General features: G+C 33.9%; 1 protein-coding gene across 14 annotated transcripts in view; it reads left to right on the forward strand.

The window, feature by feature from the left end:
- The window catches only part of LOC128994679 (coiled-coil domain-containing protein 186-like), a 152,877-nt gene that overhangs the window by 21,130 nt on the left and 105,106 nt on the right, over positions 1-26,641 (forward strand). For 10 of the 14 annotated variants that reach the window (XM_054419437.1, XM_054419517.1, XM_054419675.1 and 7 more), the window contains exons 3-4: positions 127-230; positions 17,029-17,085. In XM_054419437.1, the coding sequence (XP_054275412.1) occupies positions 127-230; positions 17,029-17,085 (161 nt within the window). The remainder of the gene's footprint in view (positions 1-126; positions 231-17,028; positions 17,086-26,641) is intronic. The other 4 variants (XM_054419749.1, XM_054420284.1, XM_054419978.1 and 1 more) reach the window with 2 other exon arrangements.

Here is a 26,641-nt window from a genome sequence, read left to right on the forward strand (position 1 = left end):
TGTGAATCATTCATTGAAGTTTTGTTTCTATTCACCCTGTTGTTTCTATTCACCCCATTCTACGGTACTTAGTTTATTTATATTTGTGTGTACCATTGTTTTAATGGGTTTTTTTTATGTTTTTAGATAGTAGAACAATTGGAACGCTTAAACATTGGGCAGAAACTAGCAGAAAAAGCACATGGACAACTTTCTAGATCAAAACCTGTGGTGGTGTTGAAACGACTAGGGTAAGAATAACATTCAATATAAACAAGTAGTGAAAACTGGCGTTGCCCGGGGCAAAATAAAACGTACAATAATGGTAATTAAAATTAATTTGAAAGCAACAATTGTATTGATGTTTAGCCTAAGTACTGCATTTCTTTGAAAACGTTTCAAGTCTGGTATTGCTCAGTTCATATAAGTTAGCATGTTGGTACTTGTAATTATGGTAATAGTTGAGTGAACGAAGTGAACAAATCTATATATCGTGTATAGCGGAGTCGGAGATTAGTTGTCTGCTTGTCTGTTTGTTACTCTGTGTGTTCACATCAAAAACTCAAGAACCGTTGCACTTATAGCGGTCAAACTTTGCACAAATAATTATGACACCAATGGCTATTAAATTAAAAAGCCGATTTCAGGATAAATAAATAAATAAATAAATAAATAAATAAATAAATAAATAAATAATAAATAAATAAATAAATAAATAAATAAAAAGGCCTTAATTTACAAGCCAGTTTCATATACATGATTTTCAAACTTACTCAAGTCAAACTAAAACTAAACTAACCTAATATATACAGAAATATATTAGATATTGTCCAAATAATTAATGTGTTAAACTTACAACATCCCAACAATGAAAAATCAAATTTTGAGGTTGTCCAAAAGGTAAGTCCAATATGCACTGAATTTAAGTGAGTTTAAAATTCAAATTTATACTTAATTTGGAAAGAATGTGAAAACTGAGTCCTCTTGAGGTTAATTGTAATATAAATTTGATATAAACTGGGTTTTCTTATTGCAATTAAGTTAAATTTAATTTGGATAAAATCTCATGACTTCTTTTTTAACAGTTTTTAACTATGGCTTCCTTCTCTTCAGTCTTCTTCAATCTCAATGTTCACATGGGTCTATTGTTGAACACATGGATCACTGTTTCACTGGCTTAATTTAATTTTGATTCCTTAAGGACTAATTTTGAAAACTTATATACTAAAAAACTTTTGCGAAACTTACGACAGCTAGCCTGGCCATACTACTGGACCGAATTATACGCTGTTGGTACAGAATGAAACATATTCTCCTGTAGATGTGCAGAATCCCTTTATACATTAAAATAGGCCCAAAAATAAGCACGTAAAATGAATTTGAAATTTAAAAAAATTAACATGGGCCTTATGGGTTGCCATGTTGGTAACGAAATAACAACAAAATATAAACAGAAAATCTAAAAAAATGGAAGAAATTCCAATCACATGTTTTATTTACAGCGTGGGGTAAAAGTAGAAAAGTAGTCCAGGAGCTGAGGGGGTTTGAGCATGCATGAAAGTAGTACGCAATGTTATCGCTGATTATTGTAATATGGACTGTGGTGATCAAAATTACGTATGTCGCCTATTTCAAAAGTGGTCGATAAGGTGGGGGGGAGGGGGCAAACATGGCGGTTTGCGCTATGCGTTTAAACGCTGATAGTTCGAAAACGGTAAAAGATAGAACATCGGTTAAAACGTCTTTGGAATTCTAAAAATGTGGACAACAATAATGGTTATTGGGTCCGAGGTCGTATCTCTATAAATAAACAAGTTATTGTATAAAATATGTAAACATGGACTTTTCGTGTAGTTTTTTTTACCGAAAGTAGAATTAATTTGTGAGTGTCGCAAAGAAGTAATATCAAATATCTTTGCTGATAGTTGTAATATGGACTGTGGTGATAAAAAATACGCATGTCGCCTACTTTTAAGGTGGTCGAGAACTTGGGGGGAGGGGGGCAAAGATGGCGGAACGCGCTATGCATCGAAACGACTGTAGCTCGAGAACGGTACGAGATAGGACATCGGTTAAAACGTAGTTTTAATCCAAAACATATTACCAATAGAAAAGGTCATTGGGTAAAAAGTTGTATCTTAACTAATAAAAAAGTTATAACAATACTAAGTTTAACAAAATCTACATCGTACAGCTATTTTTTTCGAAAATCGTATGGATTGTTGATAAATAATAGTGCAATTACTTAATTACTCGGCTAAATATTAACTAGATGCATTTTCTTATAAGAAAAAAATATATTATTACGAATACATTTGGTTTAAAATGTAAAACACGGCCTCCAAACTACATATAATACTTGGGGTTTCGCCGCAATCAAATGCATAATACAGACTACCACTACAAATCCAATTTTAATTATTATAAAGTTGTAGGTTATTACAATATGATTATGTAACAGATTCTTATTCAGTTATGCCAGTTATTCAGTTCTTATTAACAGTTGTGCCGATATCAGCAGCACTGCGCAGCAATTATGACGCAACCTATCGGACGAACCCCAAGACGTTTGGAGGCCGTGTTTTACATTTTAAACCAAATGTATTCGTAATAATATATTTTTTTCCTATAAGAAAATGCATCTAGTTAATATTTAGCCGAGTAATTAAGTAATTACACTATTATTTATCAATAATCCATACGATTTTCAAAAAAAATAGCTGTACGATTTAGATTTTGTTAAACTTATTATTGTTATAACTTTTTTATTAGTTAAGATACAACTTTTTACCCAATGACCTTTTCTATTGGTAATATTTTTTGAATTAAAACTACGTTTTAACCGATGTCCTATCTCGTACCGTTCTCGAGCTACAGTCGTTTCGATGCATAGCGCGTTCCGCCATCTTTGCCCCCCTCCCCCCAAGTTCTCGACCACCTGAAAAGTAGGCGAAATGCGTATTTTTTATCACCACAGTCCATATTACAACTATCAGCAAAGATATTTGGTATTACTTCTTTGCGACACTCACAAATTAATTCTACTTTCGGTAAAAAAACTACACGAAAAGTCCATTTTTACATATTTTATACAATAACTTGTTTATTTATAGAGATACGACCTCGGACCCAATAACCATTATTGTTGACCACATTTTTACAATTCCAACGACGTTTTAACCGATGTTCTATCTTTTACCGTTTTCGAACTATCAGCGTTTTAACGCATAGCGCAAACCGCCATGTTTGCCCCCTCCCCCCCACCTTATCGACCACTTTTGAAATAGGCGACATACGTAATTTTGATCACCACAGTCCATATTACAATAATCAGCAATAACATTGCGTACTACTTTCATGCATGCTCAAACCCCCTCAGCTCCTGGACTAAAGTGTGCAAAAAAGCCCTACATACTTTTGGTCGTGTTTTCGACCACGGGGCGAGCTCTCGTTATATCATAAGAAATTTTTATGTATTGCAATTCTCTTACATATTTAATAAGGCTGTGGTTTCCTAGACGCGTATTAGATGCGCTGCGTGTGCGCATCTAAGACGCAGCACACTTGTCTTATGGAGTTTCGTGTAAGCGGTTTCCAAGGCTGCGTATCTAATGCGCGCGCATCTAATACGCGCGCACCAATAGCTGCGTATTTGACCGACTGCTTTCGGAGCAGTCGAATCTGAGTTACGCTGCGTTTTAGACATGTCTTATGCAATGGATTCGGAAGTAAATGTTGTACAGAAGGCAAAATTCTCACACGACAAAAAATTGGTTAAATTTGGTTTCCTAATGACATATTATGGAAATAATTTTTCATACAATTAAAATTGTATAGTATTATATTTCATATCATTCGTTATGTAGTGTTAATTTCCCCATAATGTGTGATTTTAATAGTTGATTCTCTTGTTACATGTTCCCTACAATTAATTTGAGCTCACATATTTTCTTATTGTTGCTATTAGTAAATAAACCTACCATTGATAAATATTCATTTCAAATCAGTACAACACCAACTCCCAAATATTAGAGCCCCCATAATTATTTTAAGAACTCTTGAACATCTTAGTAATAACTCTATATTAATTACTAGCATAGTAGCCTACCCAAACTTCTTACGGGGTTGGCGTATAAGTATAAAATGATTATTGCAGTTATACTTCTAAAAGGTATTTTCATCGATTTGGTAAATCCCGAATAGGTAAATATAATAACAGTAAAAGCAAAGTTGGACAGGGTAAATTAAGATTTATTGTTTACATCAAATAGACATGTTTGCCTTAACACTACAGTTAAAAGATGCGTGAGGGCCACGTACAGTTCCTAACATATACTTTTCACTGCTTACGCTTCTTCAAAGCTGTTAATGCCAAAATATCCATGTCATTATCTAAATCATCGTACAACATCATAGTAGCCACTAGTAATCTCTCCCATGAACTTATGTTACGCACCAACCGTGTGTATTGTACGCAGTCTAGGAAACCACTCACGTCGGCTGCGTTTTGGGACCTGGATAAAAGACGCAGCGCATCTAAACCGCTGCGCATCTATTACGCGTCTAGGAAACCACAGCCTAAATAACTAAGTTGTGTCCTTAGTAAAAATATATATAGGCTATGGAATGAATATTACTAATGATACATAGATTAATGGAAATGTATAAATGAGGTAAATGAATACTAGGCCAGCCCTATCATTTTAAATCTGGATGACTTTCTGAGGAGTGATAAATAGCAAGGGTATATGAACAAAAATTAACAGAGGTGTATGAACAATATTAACATATTTTAAGAAACTTAATACCAAATGATGAATGAATGAAATGAAATATTACAGCTCTGTAACACAAAAGAGAATTTTTAAATAATCGTTTTACAGTTTAATTGTTTTTAATAGTTAATATAAGGCATCTATAAATGAATTTACATTGAAGAAATTAAATGAGCTTTTTAAATATAGTTGTGTTGTATGTCCTTTGAATTTAATGAATTTACATATAAGATGCTTATAAATGATGCTTAAGGTTTAAAAATGAGTACTAAATAAATACCCCCGCCTCAGCAAACCTGCTGCCGACTAAGCGAATTTCCATTTGTCTGAATTGATTTTCATTAAATATATTTAAATAACGTAAGGTTTAACAAGTACCTAGGTTTGCTGCTACTAGGAAACTAATAAAGTGTGTTTTTTAGTCAAATATTAATAGCTTAGTGTAAAATAAATAAATTTGCCAAGTTTGATCAAAATATATCCATAAACAAGCAAACTACAACATTTGACAATATTCTCCATAAGAATAACATGGGAATTTTAAATTTACAATTATTTAAATTTTCTCCGTTACCAATAACCGAACAAAAATACTTTGATATACTAAATTATTTGTTTTTTTAAGCTGTTTAAAAAGGTCTAAAGAGAAATTGGGAAGTTTTGTGTTTTGAGGGTCAAAAGTGAGAAAACCCAACTTTTACCCCATAAAACCTTGGTAAAACCGCGTTCCCATGGTCCGATGATGCTGGTTTGCGAACTCATTTAAGTTTATCCCGCTTTACACCTCTAAACCAAATTTCATCAACACGTTCACGGACACACACACACACACACATATATATATTGTGTATGAACATTGTGAAAGACTGTGACCATGACCTTAGTGTCGAAATGCATCAGTCATTAAAAATAATTTAAAAAAGGGTACTATGGTGTATTATTTATTAATATATATATATACATATATAAAAATTTGGACGAATGGTGTTTTTGGCTTCTGGGGACATCAAAATGAAAAAGTAAATCGGTCCCGGGCCTAGGTCTTACCATGCCACCTACGTTAATAGCTACTTCCCTATAGGGAAATTCGCTAATATGATGGAACATCCAACTATTTTGGTTGTGTTGTTGAAATATTGGGTTTATGATGCCAACAAATTAAATACAATCTAGGAATGAGTTGTTTTCCAAGTAATGTTAGATACAATACTGACATTTTGTTGTTTGAGTTTTTGTCCAATAAAAATGTAGTTGCAATTAATTTTACATTTACCTAATGTGGGTGGAATAAAAGTAACGTCTTTGGAATAGTATATAAAATTGTAGCTATAGCTACATTTCATTGTAGCTGTAGTTGTAGCTTGCTACTTTTTCGGAACAGGAGCTGTAGCTGTAGTTAAGCTACTTTTTTGGAAATGTAGCAGTAGTTGTAGCTACATTTTAAAAGTTGCTTCCCCAACACTGTGTATTGGTTTTGTTACCAGACTATAGACATCAGCTCCATTCTTCATTTTCTGACTTGTTAATTTCTCCAAAACATAATCCGAAGCAATGGGTTTACCCCATTTTCGCCTAGATTTCACTGCAACACCAGCTGACATGAGTCGAGGATTGGAGAAATCAGCAGATATGGTACCTATGTGCAAAAGCGGCCGAGACGTCCATTTTCCATTGATCCATAGCATCAAACATGTCCACCTCTTCAATATTGATCTTGCTGGTGATTTCTCAGGGGTAATTGATATAAGTGTGTCAGGTGTTTTATTCGAAACTATAAGAGATATAAAAATACCCCCGCCGCAGCAAACCTGCAGACTAAGCGAATTTCCATTTGACTGATTGGATTTACACTGAAATGTCTACTTAAAAATATAACATTTATTCCCGATTTAAATAGAATTAGTTTAACAAGTACTTAGGTTTGCTGCATCAGGGAGGGTAAAACTGTTTTTTTTTTGTAAAATGTTAATAGTTAGTAAGAAATAAAAACATTTTCCAAATTTGATCAAAATATGTTCATAAACAAGCAAACTACAACAGTTTACTCATTCTCCATAAGAATAACATGGGAATTTTAAATTTACATTTTTTTGGAATTTTCTCCGTAACCATTAGGCGCATAATAACGCTTCAATATACTAAATTATTTGTTTTTTGAAGTTCTACAAAATGGTTTGGAAATTAATTGCTAAATTTTATGTTTTTTGGGTCAAAATTGGGAAAAACCTATTTTTACCCCATAAAACCCCCCGTAAACACCCGTTCCCATGGTCCGATCATGCTCGATCGCGAACTCGTTCGAATAGACGTAGGTTTACACGTTTGTACCAAATTTCATCAAAATCGGATCATTTTTGCTCGAGTTATCGTGCTGACGGACATATATATATATATATATATATATATATATATATATATATATATGAATTTGAACGGATGGTGTTTTTGGCCTCTAGGGACCTCAAAACGAAAAAAAAAATCGGTCCCGCGTCCAGGTCTTACCATGAGTACTACGGTAATAGCTTATTCCCTATATGGGAAATTCGCTAAAATGTTAAATTGTAACTGCCTTGAATTTTTTATAAAAAAAAAATTGGTCAAGTTAAAAAAATTATTTTAGCCGCCATTTTTCCAATATATGGCCGCCAACTTTGACTTTTCTTATAAAAAACCCTATATTTTATGACTTTTTTTAAAAGTAAATGCCATTTAAAAACGTTTTTATCCTAGGCATTTTTTCTCGCTAGTAAAGTAGTTAGATTAAGGTATTTACAATCCTAAAATGCTATGGGAAGGGAGGGAAACAGGTCCGCGACGTAGGAAATGGTGAAAGAAGTAGTAAAGGGGAGAAGTCCGGAGTCTGGGAACTGTTTATGACGATTAGATTAAGGTATCTACAATCCTAAAATGCTATGGGAAGGGAGGGAAAAAGGTCCGCGACGCAGGAAGTATTGAAGGAAGTAGTAAAGGCGAGCAGTCCGGAGTGTAGGAACTGTTTATGACAATTAGATTAAGGTATTTACAATCCTAAAATGCTATGGGAAGGGAGGGAAACAGGTCCGCGACGTAGGAAATGGTGAAAGAAGTAGTAAAGGGGAGCAGTCCGGAGTGTGGGAACTGTTTATGACGATTAGATTGAGGTATATGCAATACTAAAATGCAAAGGGAAGGGAGGAAAACTGGTCCGAGATGTAGGAAGTGGTGAAGGATGTAGTCAAGGTGAGCTATCCGGAGTTTGGGAACCGTTTATGACGATTATATTAAGGTATCTGCAATCCTTAAATGCTATGGGATGGGAGGGAAACATGTCCACGACTTAGGAAGGGTTGAAGGAAGTAGAAAAGGCGAGCAGTGTGGAGTGTGGGAACTGGAAACAGTTTGTAGCAGTTAGAATAATGTATCTGCAATACTGAAATGCTATGAGAAGAGATGGAAACATGTCCACGACACAGGAAATGGTGAAAGAATTAGTAAAGGCTAGCAGTACGGAGTGTGGGGAATGGATTCATGTATCTGCAATACTAAGAGGCGGTTCACGAGTACGGGGTTTCGTGGCCCGCGGTTATCGTTGATCTCGACCAATTTTAACCGACGGTCAAAAAATGGGTTCACGGCATAGAGCGTTAGCCGAGATCAAGCTTAGCCGAGACCAACGCTGGCCGTCGATCAAGAGCAGGGATTAACTGGGAATTTTCGTTGGGAGGTTGGCAACAGCCACCTGCCAGGCCGCTGCTCGCGGTCGACGAGCCCCAAAACAATATTAGGATGACGTTGCGTCATAATGATTGGTTCATAAATTATTATAATTGTACAGGGTATTTACTGATATTGTATAAAAGGTTGTGGACTTGCAATTAAATTCATTTTATACTAAAGTTTAAAGTTACTCAATTTGTCATTGAATTTTGAATAATACACTATTACTGAATACATTGCATCGGGAAAGCGCAATTATGTAAAAAAAAATTTTAGCAAATCTTGGTAATGTTTGCAATAACATTAGGTTACCAATTATGTTCAAAAATAAGACATACTTTATCAGGTTTGCAGTTTTATCTAAACGTTCAAATTATTTAATAAAATGACTGCTGTTTTCAAAGATTTATGATTATCTTTTATGTATCAGTAATTTGTATAAAAAATCTATTTGGAGGAACAACTGGCTATTATAGGAGCCGAGATGCCTTCATACGTAAACAGTATAAACGTAAATATAAAATGGCAAACCTACAATAACATTTTATGACACCAAGATCTTTTAAAGCTGTTCACAAATGGGGCCACAAACAGCAGGCCTAAGAACTAAACCCTTTGCATTTGCGCGCGTCAGACGGGTAGAACGCAGCTCTATAAGCATGAGAAAACAGGTTATAATTTAAAAAAATAATTTGTTATAATACAACGTTTTATATTTTTAACTATAGAATTTATCTTTTACCTCAGCAAATTGTAAATCCCGATATGACAAATATTAAGACATTATCAGATGAAAATAACAAATGTTAAATCATAAATATAATAATATAAACATATAATTTAAAACATCCAAAAAATTTTGGATACTCAAATAAAATGACCTATGTTTTATATAAATTTTATGGAGGAACAAAAATTTGTTCTAATTTTATACAATAAACATTCTTAGACAAACCTAACAGTGTTTGATGGAACCATTTTTATTTTGATATTATTCAGCTGAAATAAAAGGGCTCAAAATTGCTAAATGAATATAAAACATAAGATTCGATTGCAATTTAAATTTATATGAATACGTTAAGCTATTAGTTATATTTTTACTTAGTAATAGTTAATCAAAATGCCTCAACAGTTACTTTTTACGATGTTTTGCATGTTTTCGGCTATCAGTAGTAAAAAAATTAAAAAAATAAATATCATGTTGAGGGTAATGAAATTGTTCGGAATTTAATGGCGAATCCGAATATAACATTCTTTTTGCTAACAAAAAAAACAATAAACGAGCAAATGAGTTAATCCCGACATGATGTCACCTTAACCCTGCCCCCTAGCAGGGTTAAGTTGAAGACCAAAACCATTGTTATTTACGCTCGAGATTATCCAGTTTGCGCTAGACCATGACTCGTGAACCCGACATTTGGCCCGGGGTTTTCTCTAATTGAACCCGTGAAGCCGACTTTTTGCGCTCGGGTTTATCCCTGTCATAATTGGGTGAAGTTTATCTGTCTGCGCTCGAGCGCGGGTAACCTCGTACTCGTGAAGCCGATTTCCAAGCTGCGGCGCAAAAAACCGGCTATAACTGGATTTTGCGCTCGAACTAAGGATAACCCGTGACTCGTGAACCGCCTCTAAGACTGCTTTCAGAGTAAACTAATGATTTCCCCCAAGCAAAGCTCGGTCCCCAGGCACTAAGTCTTAAAATTGCATATACATTCTATAAACCCCATAAAATACATAGTTTTCTCATTTTAAAATTTTCTGCCATCTTAATAATGGAAATAATATCTTTTTATAATTTAAATGGTCTTTATAGAATGGAGATGCAATTTTAAGACTTATTAACTCTTACCATTTTCCCTCTTAACTTACTCATTTAGGAGCTACATGGCGCAGAATGTACATTGCAAGTCTTTTTAGCGAATTTCCCATATAGGGAATAAGCTATTACCGTAGGTCTCATGGTAAGACCTGGACCCGGGACCGATTTAGTTTTTCGTTTTGAGGTCCCCAGAGGCCAAAAACACCATCGGTTCAAATTCATATTTATATGTGTCCGTTAGCGCGATAACTCGAGCAAAAATGATCCGATTTTGATGAAATTTGGTATAAACGTGTAAACCTACATTTATTCGAACGAGTTCGCGAACCAGCATGATCGGACTATGGGAACAGGGGTTTATGGGGGGTTTTATGGAGTAAAAATGGGTTTTTATAATTTTTACCCTGAAAACATAAAATTTTGCAATTTATTTCTAAACCATTTTGTAGAGCTCAAAAAAAGAAATAATTTAGTATATTGAAGCATTGTTGCATGCCTAACTGTTATGGAAAAATCGCAAAATAGTGTAAATTTAAAATTACCATGTTATTTTTATGGAGAATAAATACAGTGTTGTAGCTTGCTTGTCTATGGACATATTTTAATGAAATTTTGAAATTCTGTTTACTTCATACTAAGCTATTAATATTTCAATAAAAACCCCCTATTTTCTTCCCTGTAGCAGCAAACCTAAGTACTCATTAATATTAATGATAGGTATTTAAATAGGAAATAAATCTGACAATTTTAAGGGAATTATTTAGTGGAATTCCAGATGTGTAGATGGAAATTCGCTTAGCCTGCAGGTTTGTTGTGGCGGGGGTATTTCTTAGTTTTAACATGCTGTAACTCCTAAATGAGTGGGTTTAGAGAAAAAAACTCGAGGAATAAAAAAGTTTTTAAGTGGCATTTACTTTTAAAAAAAGTCATAAAATATAGGGTATTTCATATGAAAAATCAAAGTTGGCGGTCATATTGGAAAAAATTTGGTCAAAAACACCATTCGTTCAAATTTTTATATATATATATATATATATGTGTCCGTGAACACGATAACTTGAGTAATTTTTATCCGATTTTGATGAAATTTGGTATGAAGGTTTAAGGCGGGATAAACTTGAATGAGTTCGCGATCCAGCATGATCGGACCATGGGAACAGGGTTTTATGGGGGGTTTTATGGGGTAAAAATTGGTTTTTCTCACTTCTTACCCTCAAAACACAAAATTTCCCAATTTTTCTCTAAACCTTCTTAAAGAGCTTAAAAAAACAAACAATTCAGTATATCAAAGTGTTTTTGTACGGTTATTGGTTACGGAGAAAACTAAAAAAATGGTAAATTTAAAATTCCCATGTTATTCTTAAGGAGAATATTGTAAAATGTTGTAGTTTGCTTGTTTATGGATATATTTTGATCAAACTTGGCAAATTTATTTATTTTATAGTAAACTATCAATATTTTACTAAAAACACACTACTTTATTAGTTTCCTTGTAGCAGCAAACCTAGGTACTCGTTAAACCTAATGTTATTTAAATAGATCAATTGAAAATCAATTCGGCCAAATGGAAATTCGCTTAGACGGCAGGTTTGCTGCGGCGGGGGTATTTTATTTTCTTCCTGTATAATTTGGATTGCTGCTTGAAGGTTTTTTTCTGCTGTAGTCTTATCCATTTCTTGTTTCAGTATTTGTGTTAAATAATAATCCCCACTACTAGATTGTTTTAACTCATCATTTAGGGCTTTTTGCTGAATCAATTCTCTTTCTAGTTCATGACTACTAATGTATATTCAACGTTTCATTGAAGCTTTCTTGACTACCATGACCACTAGGAGTGGAGCTGCATGCTGTACTCATGGGTGTGGATAAATTAAGAGAGGTATCTTCAGTTGGGGTTTTTTTACCCTGAACTGTAGTAGATGGCTCATGGTTTTGTTAGTAACTTTAGCTAACTCCCAGACTGCTTTAAATTCAACCAAAGCTTTCTTGTATATTTCCTTATGTTTTTGATCTACTGACTCTGAGGTAAATTTAAATATCTTGTCCAGGTAATGGAAAAGATTTCCTTTGTGTAAAATGGCTGATATGTACTATGAAAAGAAAGTTGATTTATGTTTTAATGCAAATCTTTATTCTGTAGCAAATTATTGTGAGTTAGCTTTTTCAGTGAAACAAAACAAAAACAAATTAATGTAAACAAAGTCATATGATAAATAAAAGAAATTAGGAAACAGTTGGTAGAACACAGCACCTCTCCTCTAAGTTTTAGAATCACATATTCATTCTTGTAACCGGTTGTTTTTTCCTTGAGCTTCTTCTTAAGACAGGGTTTGAGGCTTCACCGTTTGGTAGAGGAGCTAGAGGTTGGTTAAAGCGAGCTTCATCTTCAGTATGGTTGTTGAACATTGCTCCCTGAAGTTCTTCATCTTGAATTGTAGACCCTAGAGGAAGTTTGATATTGATAAAGTAGTCCCTGTCGTCCTTCTCACCGCTTAAATTTGAACCAACCGATCTTATTTGATCAATGTGTCTCCTGTAGGTGGAATTTCCAGATTCGATATTATAGTGGCACGTGCCCAGTTTTTGCAGAATCCTTCCAAATCTCCACTTTTGTGGCGTTCCGTAGATTCTAAAAGAAACAGAGTCTCCTTCTTTAAAGTTTCTCCCATAAGATTGTTGGATAGTCTGGTCATTTGTGCAAGTATTTGAAGAGTTAAGAAGTGTCAAATCAAGCCTTGACCTCAACGGTCTGCCGATGAAAAGATGAGCAGGTGTTAACCCTGTAGTTGCATGAGGTGTTCTCCTATATGCCATGAGAAATCTGGCAACCTTTTGGTTAAGGGTACCAGGTTCATCTTTCATAGACCTAAGGGATTGTTTTGAGGTCTGAACATATCTTTCGACCTGCCCATTGGTAGCTGGATGATATGGAGCAGAACGTTTATGGCATATGCCATTCAGTTCTAAGAAGTTTTTAAATTCTTGAGAAGTATATTGTGGACCGTTGTCTGAAACCAAGATAGGTGGAATGCCAAAATTGCTGAAGAATGTTCGCAGGCAGTCTATGGTTTTGTTTGTAGTTGTAGAATTCATTGGAATAACTTCTGGCCATTTACTGTACGCATCCACAATAATTAAAAAGTAGCTGTTCATAAATGGTCCAGCGAAGTCAACGTGAATTCTCTCCATAGGTTTTTCAGGAGCAGACCATGGATGTACAGGTACTTTGGTAGGATCATTACGATGCTCTTGACAATTTTTGCAATTTCGAACCAATGTTTCAATATCATGGTCAATATTTTTCCACCAGACATAGGAGCGAGCTAAAGCTTTCATCCGAACCATACCTATATGTGCTTCATGAAGTTCTTGAAGAATTTTGTTTCTTAATGATTTTGGTATTACAACTCTATGTCCTTTAAATAAGCACCCCATTTGATAGCTCCATTCTGATTCAGTGTCTGGTAGGCTTTCTCGAGTGTAGTTGCCAGCTCCAGTGCTTTGTCCATAGTTGAGACCGATTCGCTGATCAATTTGGCTTGAATAGCTTCATTTCTCAATCCTTGTATGAACTGATTTCGTAATGCTGTGTTGAGAAAGTTGCCAAAATTGCAGTATCTTGACAATCCTTTCAATTCCGTTGCAAAGTGCTATATGTCTTCACCTTCCTGTTGACGTCTATTGTGGAATTTGAAAGCTTCTGCTACCTCGTTTGGTGGTGGTGAAAAGTGTTTGGTGAGTTGTTTATATAAATTCAAATTTATTTTAAAAATTGAAATCTTACTACACATTGTAGTCTGCTGTAGAACAAAGAATAATATTACATTAAATTTTGCAAGTTTGATTAAACCTAATTATGATAGTTGTTATATAGGTGGTTTCTTATAATATTAATAGAAAATTTTATGGCTGTTAAAGATATTAAATATAGCACTTGATTTTCCAACTTGAATTTCTTCCAAAATTTCTCAACTTGTTGAGGAATTGTTCCTCTTGATCCAATGAGTAGTCCATTGCATGTACTATTTTACTAAGAATTAAGTGAATGCACTGTTTTATGTCATAACTCAAACTCAACTAGAGTCGGCTGGATCCTACTTGGATGAACTATGCCAGGGGGAATTACTGTTACATCTGCCCCTGAATCAATTTTAAATGTTTGTGGTTTTCCCTCAAATACTAATTCTAGTTTCCAGGGCTTACATTTTGACCCATCCCCAAGTGTACCTATGAATACTTTATTATTTGAAGGTCCAAGTTCACTTACTTCATTTTCGTCAGTTACTTCCTGTGCTTTAGATCTGCAGACCTTCGAAAAGTGACCAATCTTTTTGCATAAGTTACATGTTGCGCTTTTTGCTGGACACGTGCTTCTTGGATGGGACGGTTTATAACCACACCAGATACATTGCGCTGGGTATTCTTGTTTCTTTTGACGAAACCTATATCCTTGATTTTGGTTTGAACTCGATGACGTAGTTGCTTCAATTTGAACTCTTTTCTCATCACATAAATCTGCCTTCTCTTTCTTTACGTTATCTGCATGTCTTATTACTGTAATGGCCTTGTCTAAATTCGTCTCGGGATCTAGCAACAAGCGATCACTAAGTTTCTCATCATTTAAACCCAGTATTAGCACCATCAACACCATTTCATCATTAAGTGAACCCCAGTCACAGGTTCTAGCCAAGGAATGGAGACTAACTATAAACTCTTTAACTGTTTCATTAATTTTTTGTTGTCTCTTCAAAAACTTTGCTCTTTCAAAAATTAAGTTACTTGAGTTAATTTTTATACTGAAACTAGATTCTTTATACGAAAACTCCGTAGGCAATTTAGGTTGTAACAAATCTCTAAGTGTTCCTTAAGTTTTCTTTCCAATAACATGTAGCAGTGTTATTGTCTTGTTTTCCTCAGAAATCTTGTTGAATACAAAAGCTATTTCTAGTCTTTCTAGGTAGCTGTTCCATGTTTCTTCATTATCATCAAAGGGTTCAAAAATAAAGTTCCTCGTCGCCATCTGCTATGTACTATGAAAAGAAAGTTGATTTATGTTTTAATGCAAATCTTTATTCTGTAGCAAATTATTGTGAGTTAGCTTTTTCAGTGAAACAAAACAAAAACAAATTAATGTAAACAAAGTCATATGATAAATAAAAGAAATTAGGAAACAGTTGGTAGAACACAGCAATGGCAGTCTCATTGGTCACAGTTAAAACGACACCTTTACTCTCCCACTTATGTAACTATATCTTTGATCAGTTTTCAATCTGTATATAAACCCGATGTTAAGCATTTATCAAACATGGTACAAGACAAAATATTTTTTAAATTAACTAAAACAGATAGGAAATTAGCTGTGATGATATTGTGAACACTATGATTGATAATTCAGAATGAATTTAGATAACAAATCCTTATTCTGTCTCACTTGATTCTTGTCACAGATGATGTTGAACTTATGATTTAGGCTAAGTAGTTGAAAACAGGTTTGTTCATGAGCTTTTTCTTGAAGATACAGTGCTGTAGGTACTATTGATTTAACTCCTTAAAATATTTTTTTGTATACTTGTAATAAACTATAGATTATTTGTGCACTGGTTATTAAAAAAAACATAATGGTGAGTAGTGTTTTTGCAAAAACTTGTAATTGTCTATGTAGTAGATTGTGTAGGCTACTAATGTTAAGTTATAATAACTGAATTAGCTAGATACATTTATGATTTTCAGGCATACACTATAAAAGTTTTTTTGTTTGTCAAATAACATAGTATAACCAGTTTAAAAACCTGTTTTAACCTGCTTGAAATAAGGTTAACTTTCCTCCTAAATTTTTAGCAAAACGAAAACAGTATGCAGAATATTTACATGTATTTATTATACACCTTGTAACTATGCGTAACAAATGACGTGTCCTTTTTCTTTTATAAAGATCAATGGAAATAAATATATCTTATTCTTACATAAAAATCTCTCTCCTCAGAGCTGAGTCCAGGGCAATAAGCCATCAAAGTCCTGCTTTATTTGTTTTCTGCAGACCAATCAATTCCTTTGGGAAAACAGTATTTATAACACTCATAGACTATGTGAATATGTAATACATAGTTTGAGAATCATCTCCATTCCCACACTTCCAGTGATTATATGTGCCGATGAAAGATTCCACTTGTCCTGTCAACTTTCACCCAAGCATGTACCACTGATCCTTTCAGGTGGTCCTCTTACATCAACCAAGTCACAGACAAGTAAAAGTAAGTTTGAGACGGAATTTCATCCTACCAAGAGATAACGACTTAAAGTGCTCAGCCACCAATCTATTTGTATGACCGCAACCTAACAATTGCTGATTGTAAATATCTGGATCCATTATTTGGGTTACATACAGGGTGTATATAAAGTCCCGCACGGGCTTAATATTTTCTAAACGACAACAGATAAATCAATAAGATTTGGTACATCAACACCACACCTAAAAATCTACTTTTTCAAGGAACTATGCATTTTCTGTCATCATGGGGACGTCCCGCAAGGAGTCGGAAGAAAATCTCTCTATTGATTTATCTGTTGTCGTTTAGAAAATATTAAGCCCGTGCGGGACTTTATATACACCCTGTACATTTATGTCACAAATGCAATCTTCAGCCCGTTTTGCTTGTCAGTTATATACATTTTTAATAAGCTATCACATTCATCAGATGTTAAGTTTGTAATGCCTATTTCATTGTAAACTTTCTCACTAACTCTTATTTTACTGTACAGGCCTGAACTGTTAGAGAAAAAACATGGGTCTAGAGAAGATAAGCAATTCCAACATGAGTGAGTACCATTTAACTATATAATTACCAATTGGTGGTGTGGGTGGATCTTGTTGCATTACATAATTTTTCTTCAATTCTTTACCCTCTAGGTACACGCACTTTACTATGTATAGAGATGAAAAAATCACATCACCTGTTGATTATTTTATACTCTAATCCAACACCTTCAGTAATCCATCTTGATCAAATAAAAAAAAATGTCCATTATACGAAATAAACTTACTGTGATTTTTTAAACAATAAAATACCCCCGCCATAGCAAACCTGCTGGACCTGTTTGGATTTTCAATTAAATCTATTTAAATGACATTATAGGTTTAACGATTACCTAAGTTTGCTGCAACAGGGAGGGTAAAAAAGTGTGATTTTAGTAAAATACTAGAGGAATACCCGTGCTTCGCTACGGAAACTTTCAGATTGGTTGACATTTTTAATAAATTATTGTTTGAGTTCCAACAGCCTTCAGTCAACAATATTCAGCTACAACCTGTTTTGCTCCAATCGATGTCATATTAAAGCAGCTATTATAATGTCTCACCCGGTCCATAAAGTGTGTATGCTCAGGATGGTTGCCCATGACCAGACTGCATAAAGGTTTAGGTAGGTGCTGCAAAGGTTGTAGCTGCACTTTACCACCATTGCAGTACATGCCCGGTGTTTATTCTTTCCATTTTAAGGCTTCGCAGTACTTACATTATTTGAACGCCATGGTGCCTATCGCCACCGAGCTATCTCCTTCATAGACTATTTTCGGATGATGTGTCATTGTTGATAGATGTTTCACCATCCATTGAATCTTTAGCAAATGAATTTCAAGATAAGTTTGTTTATACCTTTTGCTTGGCGTTCTTCGCCTGCTTTTTCCTTTGTTTGTCTGTGCACCTGCTACGCCGTTAACACCTTAATGTATTTTGTTGAGATTCCGGAATCGGCTGACGATTGGGAGAAACAGGCTCTTTTTGTGGCTCTAAACCGTCAAAGTGCCCGCTAGACAGGGATTGAGTCAATTTGAGTCTTTTCACGGGATTACGTTCGTCACCAAACTTAACATAATTCACACTATTCCGATAAACCTTGAAAACAAATTTGAATAGTTGTGGATAGTTATAGGGATGCACTGTGGATGCGATGCCCCTGGTGTTGATTAACGTCCGCACTAGTGAGTACTACGACTATCTGCAGTACTATCCTAATAAATAGACCAATTCGTTAACTACCAGGAAAAAATGTGGTTCGGATTCCACAATAAACTGTAGGCCCCTTAGTTGTCATTAGCTGTATGGGCTATTAATTAACAGCTGTGTCTAAGAAACATGTCGGCCTTAGTCACTAACAAGACTACAAGATCGCGCCCAGGACCGGATTTCCCAATAGGCACGGTAGGCCCGGGCCTGTGGGCTAAAGCTCCCAGAAGGCGCACGGCCGAGAGAATGGGAAAAATAAGTGTTAGAAAATTTAAACTATTTTTCAACATTACGCATCAATTTTGTTAAAACATTGGTAACAAACATTGGTTATACGGGAGTAGGTTGTAGGGATGTTGTCGAGCACCCGATCGGTACGCATCGTATTGCCACTATGCTGGCTCGGCGCTACTGATTGGAGTGATTGGGGGCGCATGCGGGTTAGACACTGTTGACTGTTACCACTCTCACCTCACAAAAAAGAAACTTAGTAACTAATCTTTTGATCAACAGTTTTTAAAAATATATAATACGCTTTGTTGAATATTAAAAATACGATAAGTTTACCTTTAAAATTCAATAACAAAAAATATAATTACCTGAGTTTGCAACAGGTTTTAGAAAAATTAAATCCCCTCCAAAACACCATTATTGGTGTAATTTTCTCCTCAGCTCAGACCTGAGGATAGGTATGGTTGGTCGGACTATTGTTTTGTTTTGCTTTGCAAATATAATCTAGATGCAGTACCACCATATTTTAACCATAAACTCAAGTCGACCTCTTATCATATTGTTAATTCTAAGTAATTTTGTTTCTATTATTTTAGGGATAGTTCTATGTTGTGTGTTTCAATTTCTTGTAATATTACCAGGGGACGACCTATTGTTCATGATTAGATCATTTATTTTGGACAAACTAGGTTCAAATAACAAATAAAAAGAATTGTTTAATCTATGGTATTACATACAGTTATGGAGCTAATGTTTTGGGGCCTGAAATCGGAATCAATGGACATGCTTTTTTGCAGGAATACTCTGTGGGTTGGATTATTTTGTTTCAGTCCCACAAGAGTGAGAATTTGCTAAGAGCATAAAATTTCCAAAAGTGTTCAAGACGGCATTTTGTTAAGGCTAACCAAGACAATTCATAAAAAAAACTTGCAATGATAAAATTCCGACGAGGAGTGGTGTTCACGCAATTAATTATAGGTCTATGCTATAAGCATGATATAGTTTTTAATAAAGGTTTGTAGGAAAGTAACTGTGACCAGACTAGGGGGCGGAAAAATTATTCGGGCCTAGGGGCGCCAAAATTCTAAATCCGGCCCTGATCGCGCCACTTTTTGTTCGTTAATTAGCCTAGAAAACTTTTTTTGGAGAGTGGACTTTTTAGACTTCATAATTTTAGTGATAGAAAGCTCGATTTTATCCAACATTTCTTCAAGAATAATCTTGTACGTGCAGTTTGAGAACTCACAACGGTTTGATTTGGACAACGGCTTAGAAGTTCTACACGCCTGTATTAATGGAAATAGATTAGATACCCTTGAAGAATATGAAGCTCATAAAATAAAAAGCAGCAATGAGCCCATACTAAACGATCAATTACAATCCCACACCATTTTTAATAACATTATCAAACGGAGCAAGCCACAGACAAGGGATCAAAGTCCAGCAGATAATACCGCTGGAACGAACTAGCAGTTGTCCAGTCAGCTTCCGTACTCGTAGCAATCATGTACGCGACAGGCCTGTCTCTTGTTTTACGTGTTTTTGTGTTTTTATCGTGTTCGTGTATATGTACAGTTTAACGACGCCAATTCAGGTGGATGTATGTGTATCTGATGATGGCATTATAATGCCGAAACAGCTGTAATCTACAGAAACTACAGAGCTGTGACGAGGTATTTATATTATATTAGTCATCAATTCAGCTCAGGGGCTAAACCATTTCTATTGATATTATGTCTATTCAAAGGAAATGAAAAATCGTGCAATGACTTTTTATCCTATTTAAACAGAATATATAAGAAAATAAAATTCACAATGGAAATACAAAAAGATGAAATCAATTTTCTTGACTTAACAATTGGAAAAAACAATGACAAACATTATTTTAAAATTTATAGAAAAGCCACTCAAACAGATCTTGTTATTCCTGCTGACTCAAATGCACCATGGCAACATAAAATGGCAAGCTTCAACTCTATGGTACACAGAATGTTACGAGTACCTTTAAATGAAAATGATTACAATTTGGAAAAATACATTATAAAAGACATAGCTTCAAGGAATGGATACAAAGATAGTTTAATAGACAAATTAATCAAGAAAATGAAAAATAAGAAAACCCAAAATTTAGAAAAAGAAGAGAAGAAGGAGTTTATTTGTCTTCCGTACAGTTCGGTACTAAACAAACCAATCAGAAAAACATTTCAAGCATCCAAATTCAAAATTAGCTATAGATCTAGAAACAACGCATTCAATTTAATTAATAAACTATCAAACAAGAACCCACATACAGTTGACAAATATAACAAATCTGGAATATACCAAATTAAATGTCTAAATTGTCCCAAATTCTACATTGGTCAGACTGGAAGAGCATTTTCATGCAGATTCAAAGAACACATCCAAGCCGTAAAATCAAAAAATCAAACATCTCAACGATCAATGTATGCAGAACATATATTAGGAAATAATCATAATTATGGCAAATTAGAAGAGTGTGTCAAAATTCTAAATTTTGAGAAAAAGAGAGAAAAAATGGATATAAAAGAAGAATTACAAATATACATACATTCAAAAGAACACGGCGACCAAATTCTCAATATAATGCAAAAACAAAAACAAAATCCAATTCATGAAAAATCAGACAAATCAGAGAAGAGTCTTACACATCTACATGTTAAAAAATACACCTAACCATTTAATCAAAATTTTACTATGAATTCAAAACATATGTTATTAACTATTTATTTATTTTAATTGTTTCCATACTTTCATTACACTCATACTGTGATCATGGCCTTAGTGCCGAAATACGTATCAGTGTAAATAAAAAATTAATTTCAGGGTACTCTGGTTTTTATTATTTTGCTTACTAATTAAAAAAGTAGCCCAAAAAAGTGAACAGAACCATCAAAAAATATATAAATATATATATATATATATATATATATATATATAGGCTATATATTATTAATAAACAATATACCATAGTACCCTTTTTTTAAATTTTTTTTTGTTGAAAAAAAGGGTACTATGGTTTATTAATACTAATTACAGTAGCCCTACACGTGAACAATACCAAATATAATATAAATATATATATATATTATATAAATATATGTATGAATTTGAACGGTTGGTGTTTTTAGCCTCTAGGGACCTTAAAATTAAATATTAAATTGTTCCCGGGTCCAGGTCTTACCATGAGTACTACGGTAATAGCTTATTCCCTATATGGGAAATTCTCTAAAATTTAGACAATTAATAGTGCTGCACCCTGCACCCTGTTGGTATATTTTGTGTCCTTTTAATGCTAATGATCATAACAGAATCAAATTGTTTAGTTGAAACAGCTGTTACGATTTTTAATTCCATTTAAATATTTGAGTACTCATAAGATTAATATGGGAAACTCCAGAGCCACTGGGGTGGAGCCACAGCCACCTCTAATACAAGGCCGCGACGTTTGAACTGGCAACGACGCCGCACTCACCCGCCGCCTGGGTCCGGCACTCGTGCTAGGCAATAAACATCAATGAGAGTATTGCTGCTCTATATCAATGAATAAAAGTATTTAAATTACATATTTTAGTGGATTTTTGGGTATGGTAGAATAGACAAATTAGAATCTAGGTTTTTTATTTATTGAAAAATTGCAACATACCACAATATGTCTACAACTAAAAATACAAACATAATGTTTTTGGTTGCATTTATCGTATTGTAAGTACGATAAATGTGGCAATAGACGAACTTTACATATTTCCTTTGTTAATTTGTTAATCTATACTATTATATAACAAGGGTGGTCTGCCGTTACACTTTAGACGCATAAATGAGCGAAGCATTATTTAAAGATTGTCAATGGCTAAAACAGCAAACAACCTACAATATGTTCCCTTTCAACAGATTCAAAAATTCATGTTGGAATTGATTAGCTAACTGCCTATCATTATCAGCTTCTTCCGCCACTGCTTCATCTGGTTCTTCTTGTTCACGACGCCACTCTCTTACAATATTTGCATTATTGTGGTGCGACGACCAATATTACGACGTGGCCTTTGAGGCATGCTGAAAACAAATATAGCAAAACTGTTACTTTACTTCCATTGATAAACTGTTACATTCCAACTTTAACCTAGGATGAAAGTAAACATTGAAATGTAAACAAAACAGTTACAAACAATTAACATATGTTTATCTTATTTAAATGAAACAAGATAAACCCATCTTACTAATATTATAAATGTGAAAGTTTGTGTGTTTGTTTGTTTGAAGTTCAATCACGCATAAACCACTGGACGGATTGGGCTGAAATTTGGCATGATGATAGCTTACATTCCTGATTAACATATAGGCATATTCTTATCTCAAAAATCCTTTCGGGCTCCGCCCCAGTGGCTCTGTAATTCCCCATGTTAACCTTATGAGTATTCATATTTAAAGGGAATTAAAGAATTTAGTCAGCTGTTTCAACTAAAAAAGTTGGTTCTATGATATGAAAAAGCATTAAAAAGTTATAAGATTTACCAACAGGGTGCAGCACTATATTTTTATGCATTTATGAAAACAGCTAATTTGAACTAAGCAGCCACAAAAAACTGTGATTCGCAATGAGAACTGTCAAAGTAGGATTGTTTACAGTTATGTTTATGTTTTTCATTTCATGAATAATTTGTGATATTTTGCAAATTGTTAATAATTTATTTTTCTCTATTGTTTAGGTGAAGTGGTAGAACATTATGGCTATGGTAGATGTGTAATACTATAGAATACTGTAAATTTTAAAAAGCAAATTTTATCAAACTGTGTCCTCCCTTATTGCAAACACAAAGCTTGGGTATAACTGTAATAAGCATTTTATACTTATATTCCAACCCCGTACGAAGGACGGGTACTCTGCTAGTATGTCATAAACCCAATATAATTTTTCTTTCAACTTACATTAAAATAACAAGCGAAATTGCGTGACCCGTAAAATAAAATCCAGAAGGAAATTTGCAAACATTTTTTACCTAAACATTGTGCTCAGTATTCTTTAGCTGTTGGCCAAATTTCATATAAATTGGTCAAGCCATTACATTCTGATGCTCTTACAAAGAAGTTACAAAGTGAGGGAAAGTGAGCTTCGCTCAACAATCTTATAAGTGTCTGTATATATGTGTGTGTTATTCAACATAGTAAAAACTACCTGACAGACTGGGTTTAAATTTTACAAAATATAGTTACTATACCAAGAATGGTAACACAGTAGGACTAACTTATTGCCACTTCAATATTTGTAGAGACTTTGGGATTTGTAGAGACTAACATCTAACAATTTGTTCAAATTAAATTAATTTTCAATTTTCAATAGGAATATTATGTTTTAGTCCACCTGAGGAAACCATTAGTTAGCGACAACAAAATTTGAAGTTTTCTTTTTGTAGGCATACTGCCTAAATAATTAATTTTCTTTGAAAAAAGCAAAATGTTTTTCATTTTGTAAACGATTTTGGAAGCTAGGCCTCCATATTTGCTTTTCCACAATATTTATAGAATTGGTTTATCACATCAACATTTAGACTGGAGTCGGAGACTATGATGCTTTTATTGTTAGATGGTGTAGTACATATTTTTTACTAGTAGGCCTACTTAACAGAAACACCTGTTTATTTCTTCGAAGTGCTAGTTATTTAAATTACTTAAATCACTTAACAACAGCTTTTATCAATAAGATAGACAAATAAATAAGGAAATAGTACGACATTCTCATACCTAAAAATCGCTACTCGCGTCTATATTTACATGAATCATTGTCTTATTCTTACATTTTTTTACAAATCTAAGTTCATATTTGTGAAAATGTTTCATAAAAAAACGAGAATTGTTTTAAGATGTGTAATTGGACCGAAGAATAGCGAGAAGCCATTGTTGCTTACGCGGCGGATCACTTAGAATCTTAGAACACTGTATTTTTAATTGAGCTTTCGTAATTATTCTTGCTGGGCACATCACATCTATCTGGCATGCAGTAGTATCAAGTTCAATATCATTTCTAATGATTAAGGGTAGTAGAAACGCGATTATGTACGTACTCCTCCATTCACTGTAATGGTAAAACGACTGCGCACCAAGACACGGATGCAACGTTGCCACTTTTCGCTCGCCGCGGCCTTGTATTACAGGTGGCTGTGGTGGAGCCCTTTTAACGGATCTGCACCAAACTTCAAACAAACCATCTTTAAAATACTTGAAGGAATATTAGATAATTAGTATAGAATAAATTATTTCAAGATGGTGTTGTAAAAGAGTCTTGTATTGAGAACAATGTTTTCATAATCACAATAGTAAAAACATCAGGAATAATAAATATTTGAAATAACATATGATTGATGAGGAATGCAAATAGAAAATATACTAGCAGAGTACCCGTCTTTCGTACGGGGTTGGCATATAAGTATAAAATGCTTATTGCAGTTATACTCAAGCTTTGTGTTTTCAATGAGGGAGGGCACAGTTTGATAAATTCTATAGTATTACACATCTACCATAGCCATAATGTTCTACCACTTCACCTAAACAAAACAACAGTGAAAAATAAATGATCAAAATTTGCAAAATATCACAAATTATTCATGAAATTAAAAACATAAACATAACCAGGCCCGTTTTTGACCATGTCAGCGCCCTAGGCACAACTAAAATACGACAATAAGATCATATTCATATTATATTATATTCATATTCTTTATTCATATTTTTTTTGTAAAAAGGTGGTACAATGAATAGTGTCAATAAAAAGAAATACAATTACAATGATATTAGTAAATATTAACAAGTAAAATAATAACAACAAGTCTTTAGCTAGTCAAGAATGAAATACAAAATTAAAATAACTTAATGCTACCTATGCCAGGGAGGTGGAGAACTCTTCCATAGAATAAATAGCTAAATTTAATATATAATCTTTGAGTAATTTTTTGAACTTATTAAAATCTGTTTCGTTTTTTATATTTTTGGGGATAAATTTTAAAAATCTTTGGCCTGCATTGGACGGTTTTTTTTCATAAAACTTGAGCCTATGAGGTTCAACAACCCCACTTTTTTTCCTAAGCTTATAGTTGTGGCTTGTAATCGGGTTTTCACTCAAATCTTGTTTTCTAGCAATAAGAATAACTTCATATATATATTGTCCATAAACTGTACAAATTTTTAGATGTGTAAAGTGTTGTTTGCATGAATCATCCCCCTTAAGCTTGAGCATTATCCTGATAGCTTTTTTTTGCTGTTTTAAAATAGAGTCCATATTTCTTTGTTTTGTTGAACCGTATAATGCTATGCCGAATTGGATATGGGAATGTACATGAGCAAAATATATATTCTTTAAAGTGTTTATATTGCAATAAAAAGACATTTTTGATAGAGCATAAACTCCAGAATTAATATTTAGCAGGATCTTTTTAACATGCTCATCCCAATTTAGGTGCTCATCTATCGTTAAACCTAGAAAATTTATACTACTTTCCCTGTTGATGTTTTGTGATTTATATTCTAGTGTTGGATCTGAAGATTTTCGGTTTTGTTGTGTTTTAAACGTCATGAACTTAGTTTTTTCAGAATTTAAAATAAGGTTATGATCATGTAAGTAGTCTCCAATGTTATTAAGTTCATTAGAAGAAAAAATTTGTATCTCCTCCAATGAGTCAGCTGATACAATTAAATTTGAGTCATCAGCGTAGAGACATAATTTTGAATTTTGTTTATGAATTATCATATTTTCCATGCCCCTCAAGTAACACAAAAAGAGCAAAGGCCCAAGAATAGAACCTTGAGGCACCCCAAATTTGACTGGTCTATAAGCTGAGTTTGATTTCATTACTTTATTTTTATCCGTTAGATGAGATATTTCTACATATTGAAACCTATTTGTTAAATATGAAGTGAACCAATCAAGAGATCTTCTTGATACTCCCAGAATTTTAAGCTCTTCTAGAAGTTTAGAGTGTTTGACACTATCAAAAGCTTTTGAAAGGTCCATGAATATACCTGTTGTAAACTTACCGTGGTCAACTGAGTTGATCACGGTTTCAACAAAAGATACAGCTGCACTGACAACAGATCTCCCCCTTCGGAAGCCATGTTGATTTTCATCCAGCA

Source organism: Macrosteles quadrilineatus, unplaced genomic scaffold (genome assembly GCF_028750875.1).
Source record: "Macrosteles quadrilineatus isolate MER2022 unplaced genomic scaffold, UCM_ALF_1.0 Scaffold_1__1_contigs__length_201487025, whole genome shotgun sequence".
NCBI classification, from domain to species: domain Eukaryota; kingdom Metazoa; phylum Arthropoda; class Insecta; order Hemiptera; family Cicadellidae; genus Macrosteles; species Macrosteles quadrilineatus.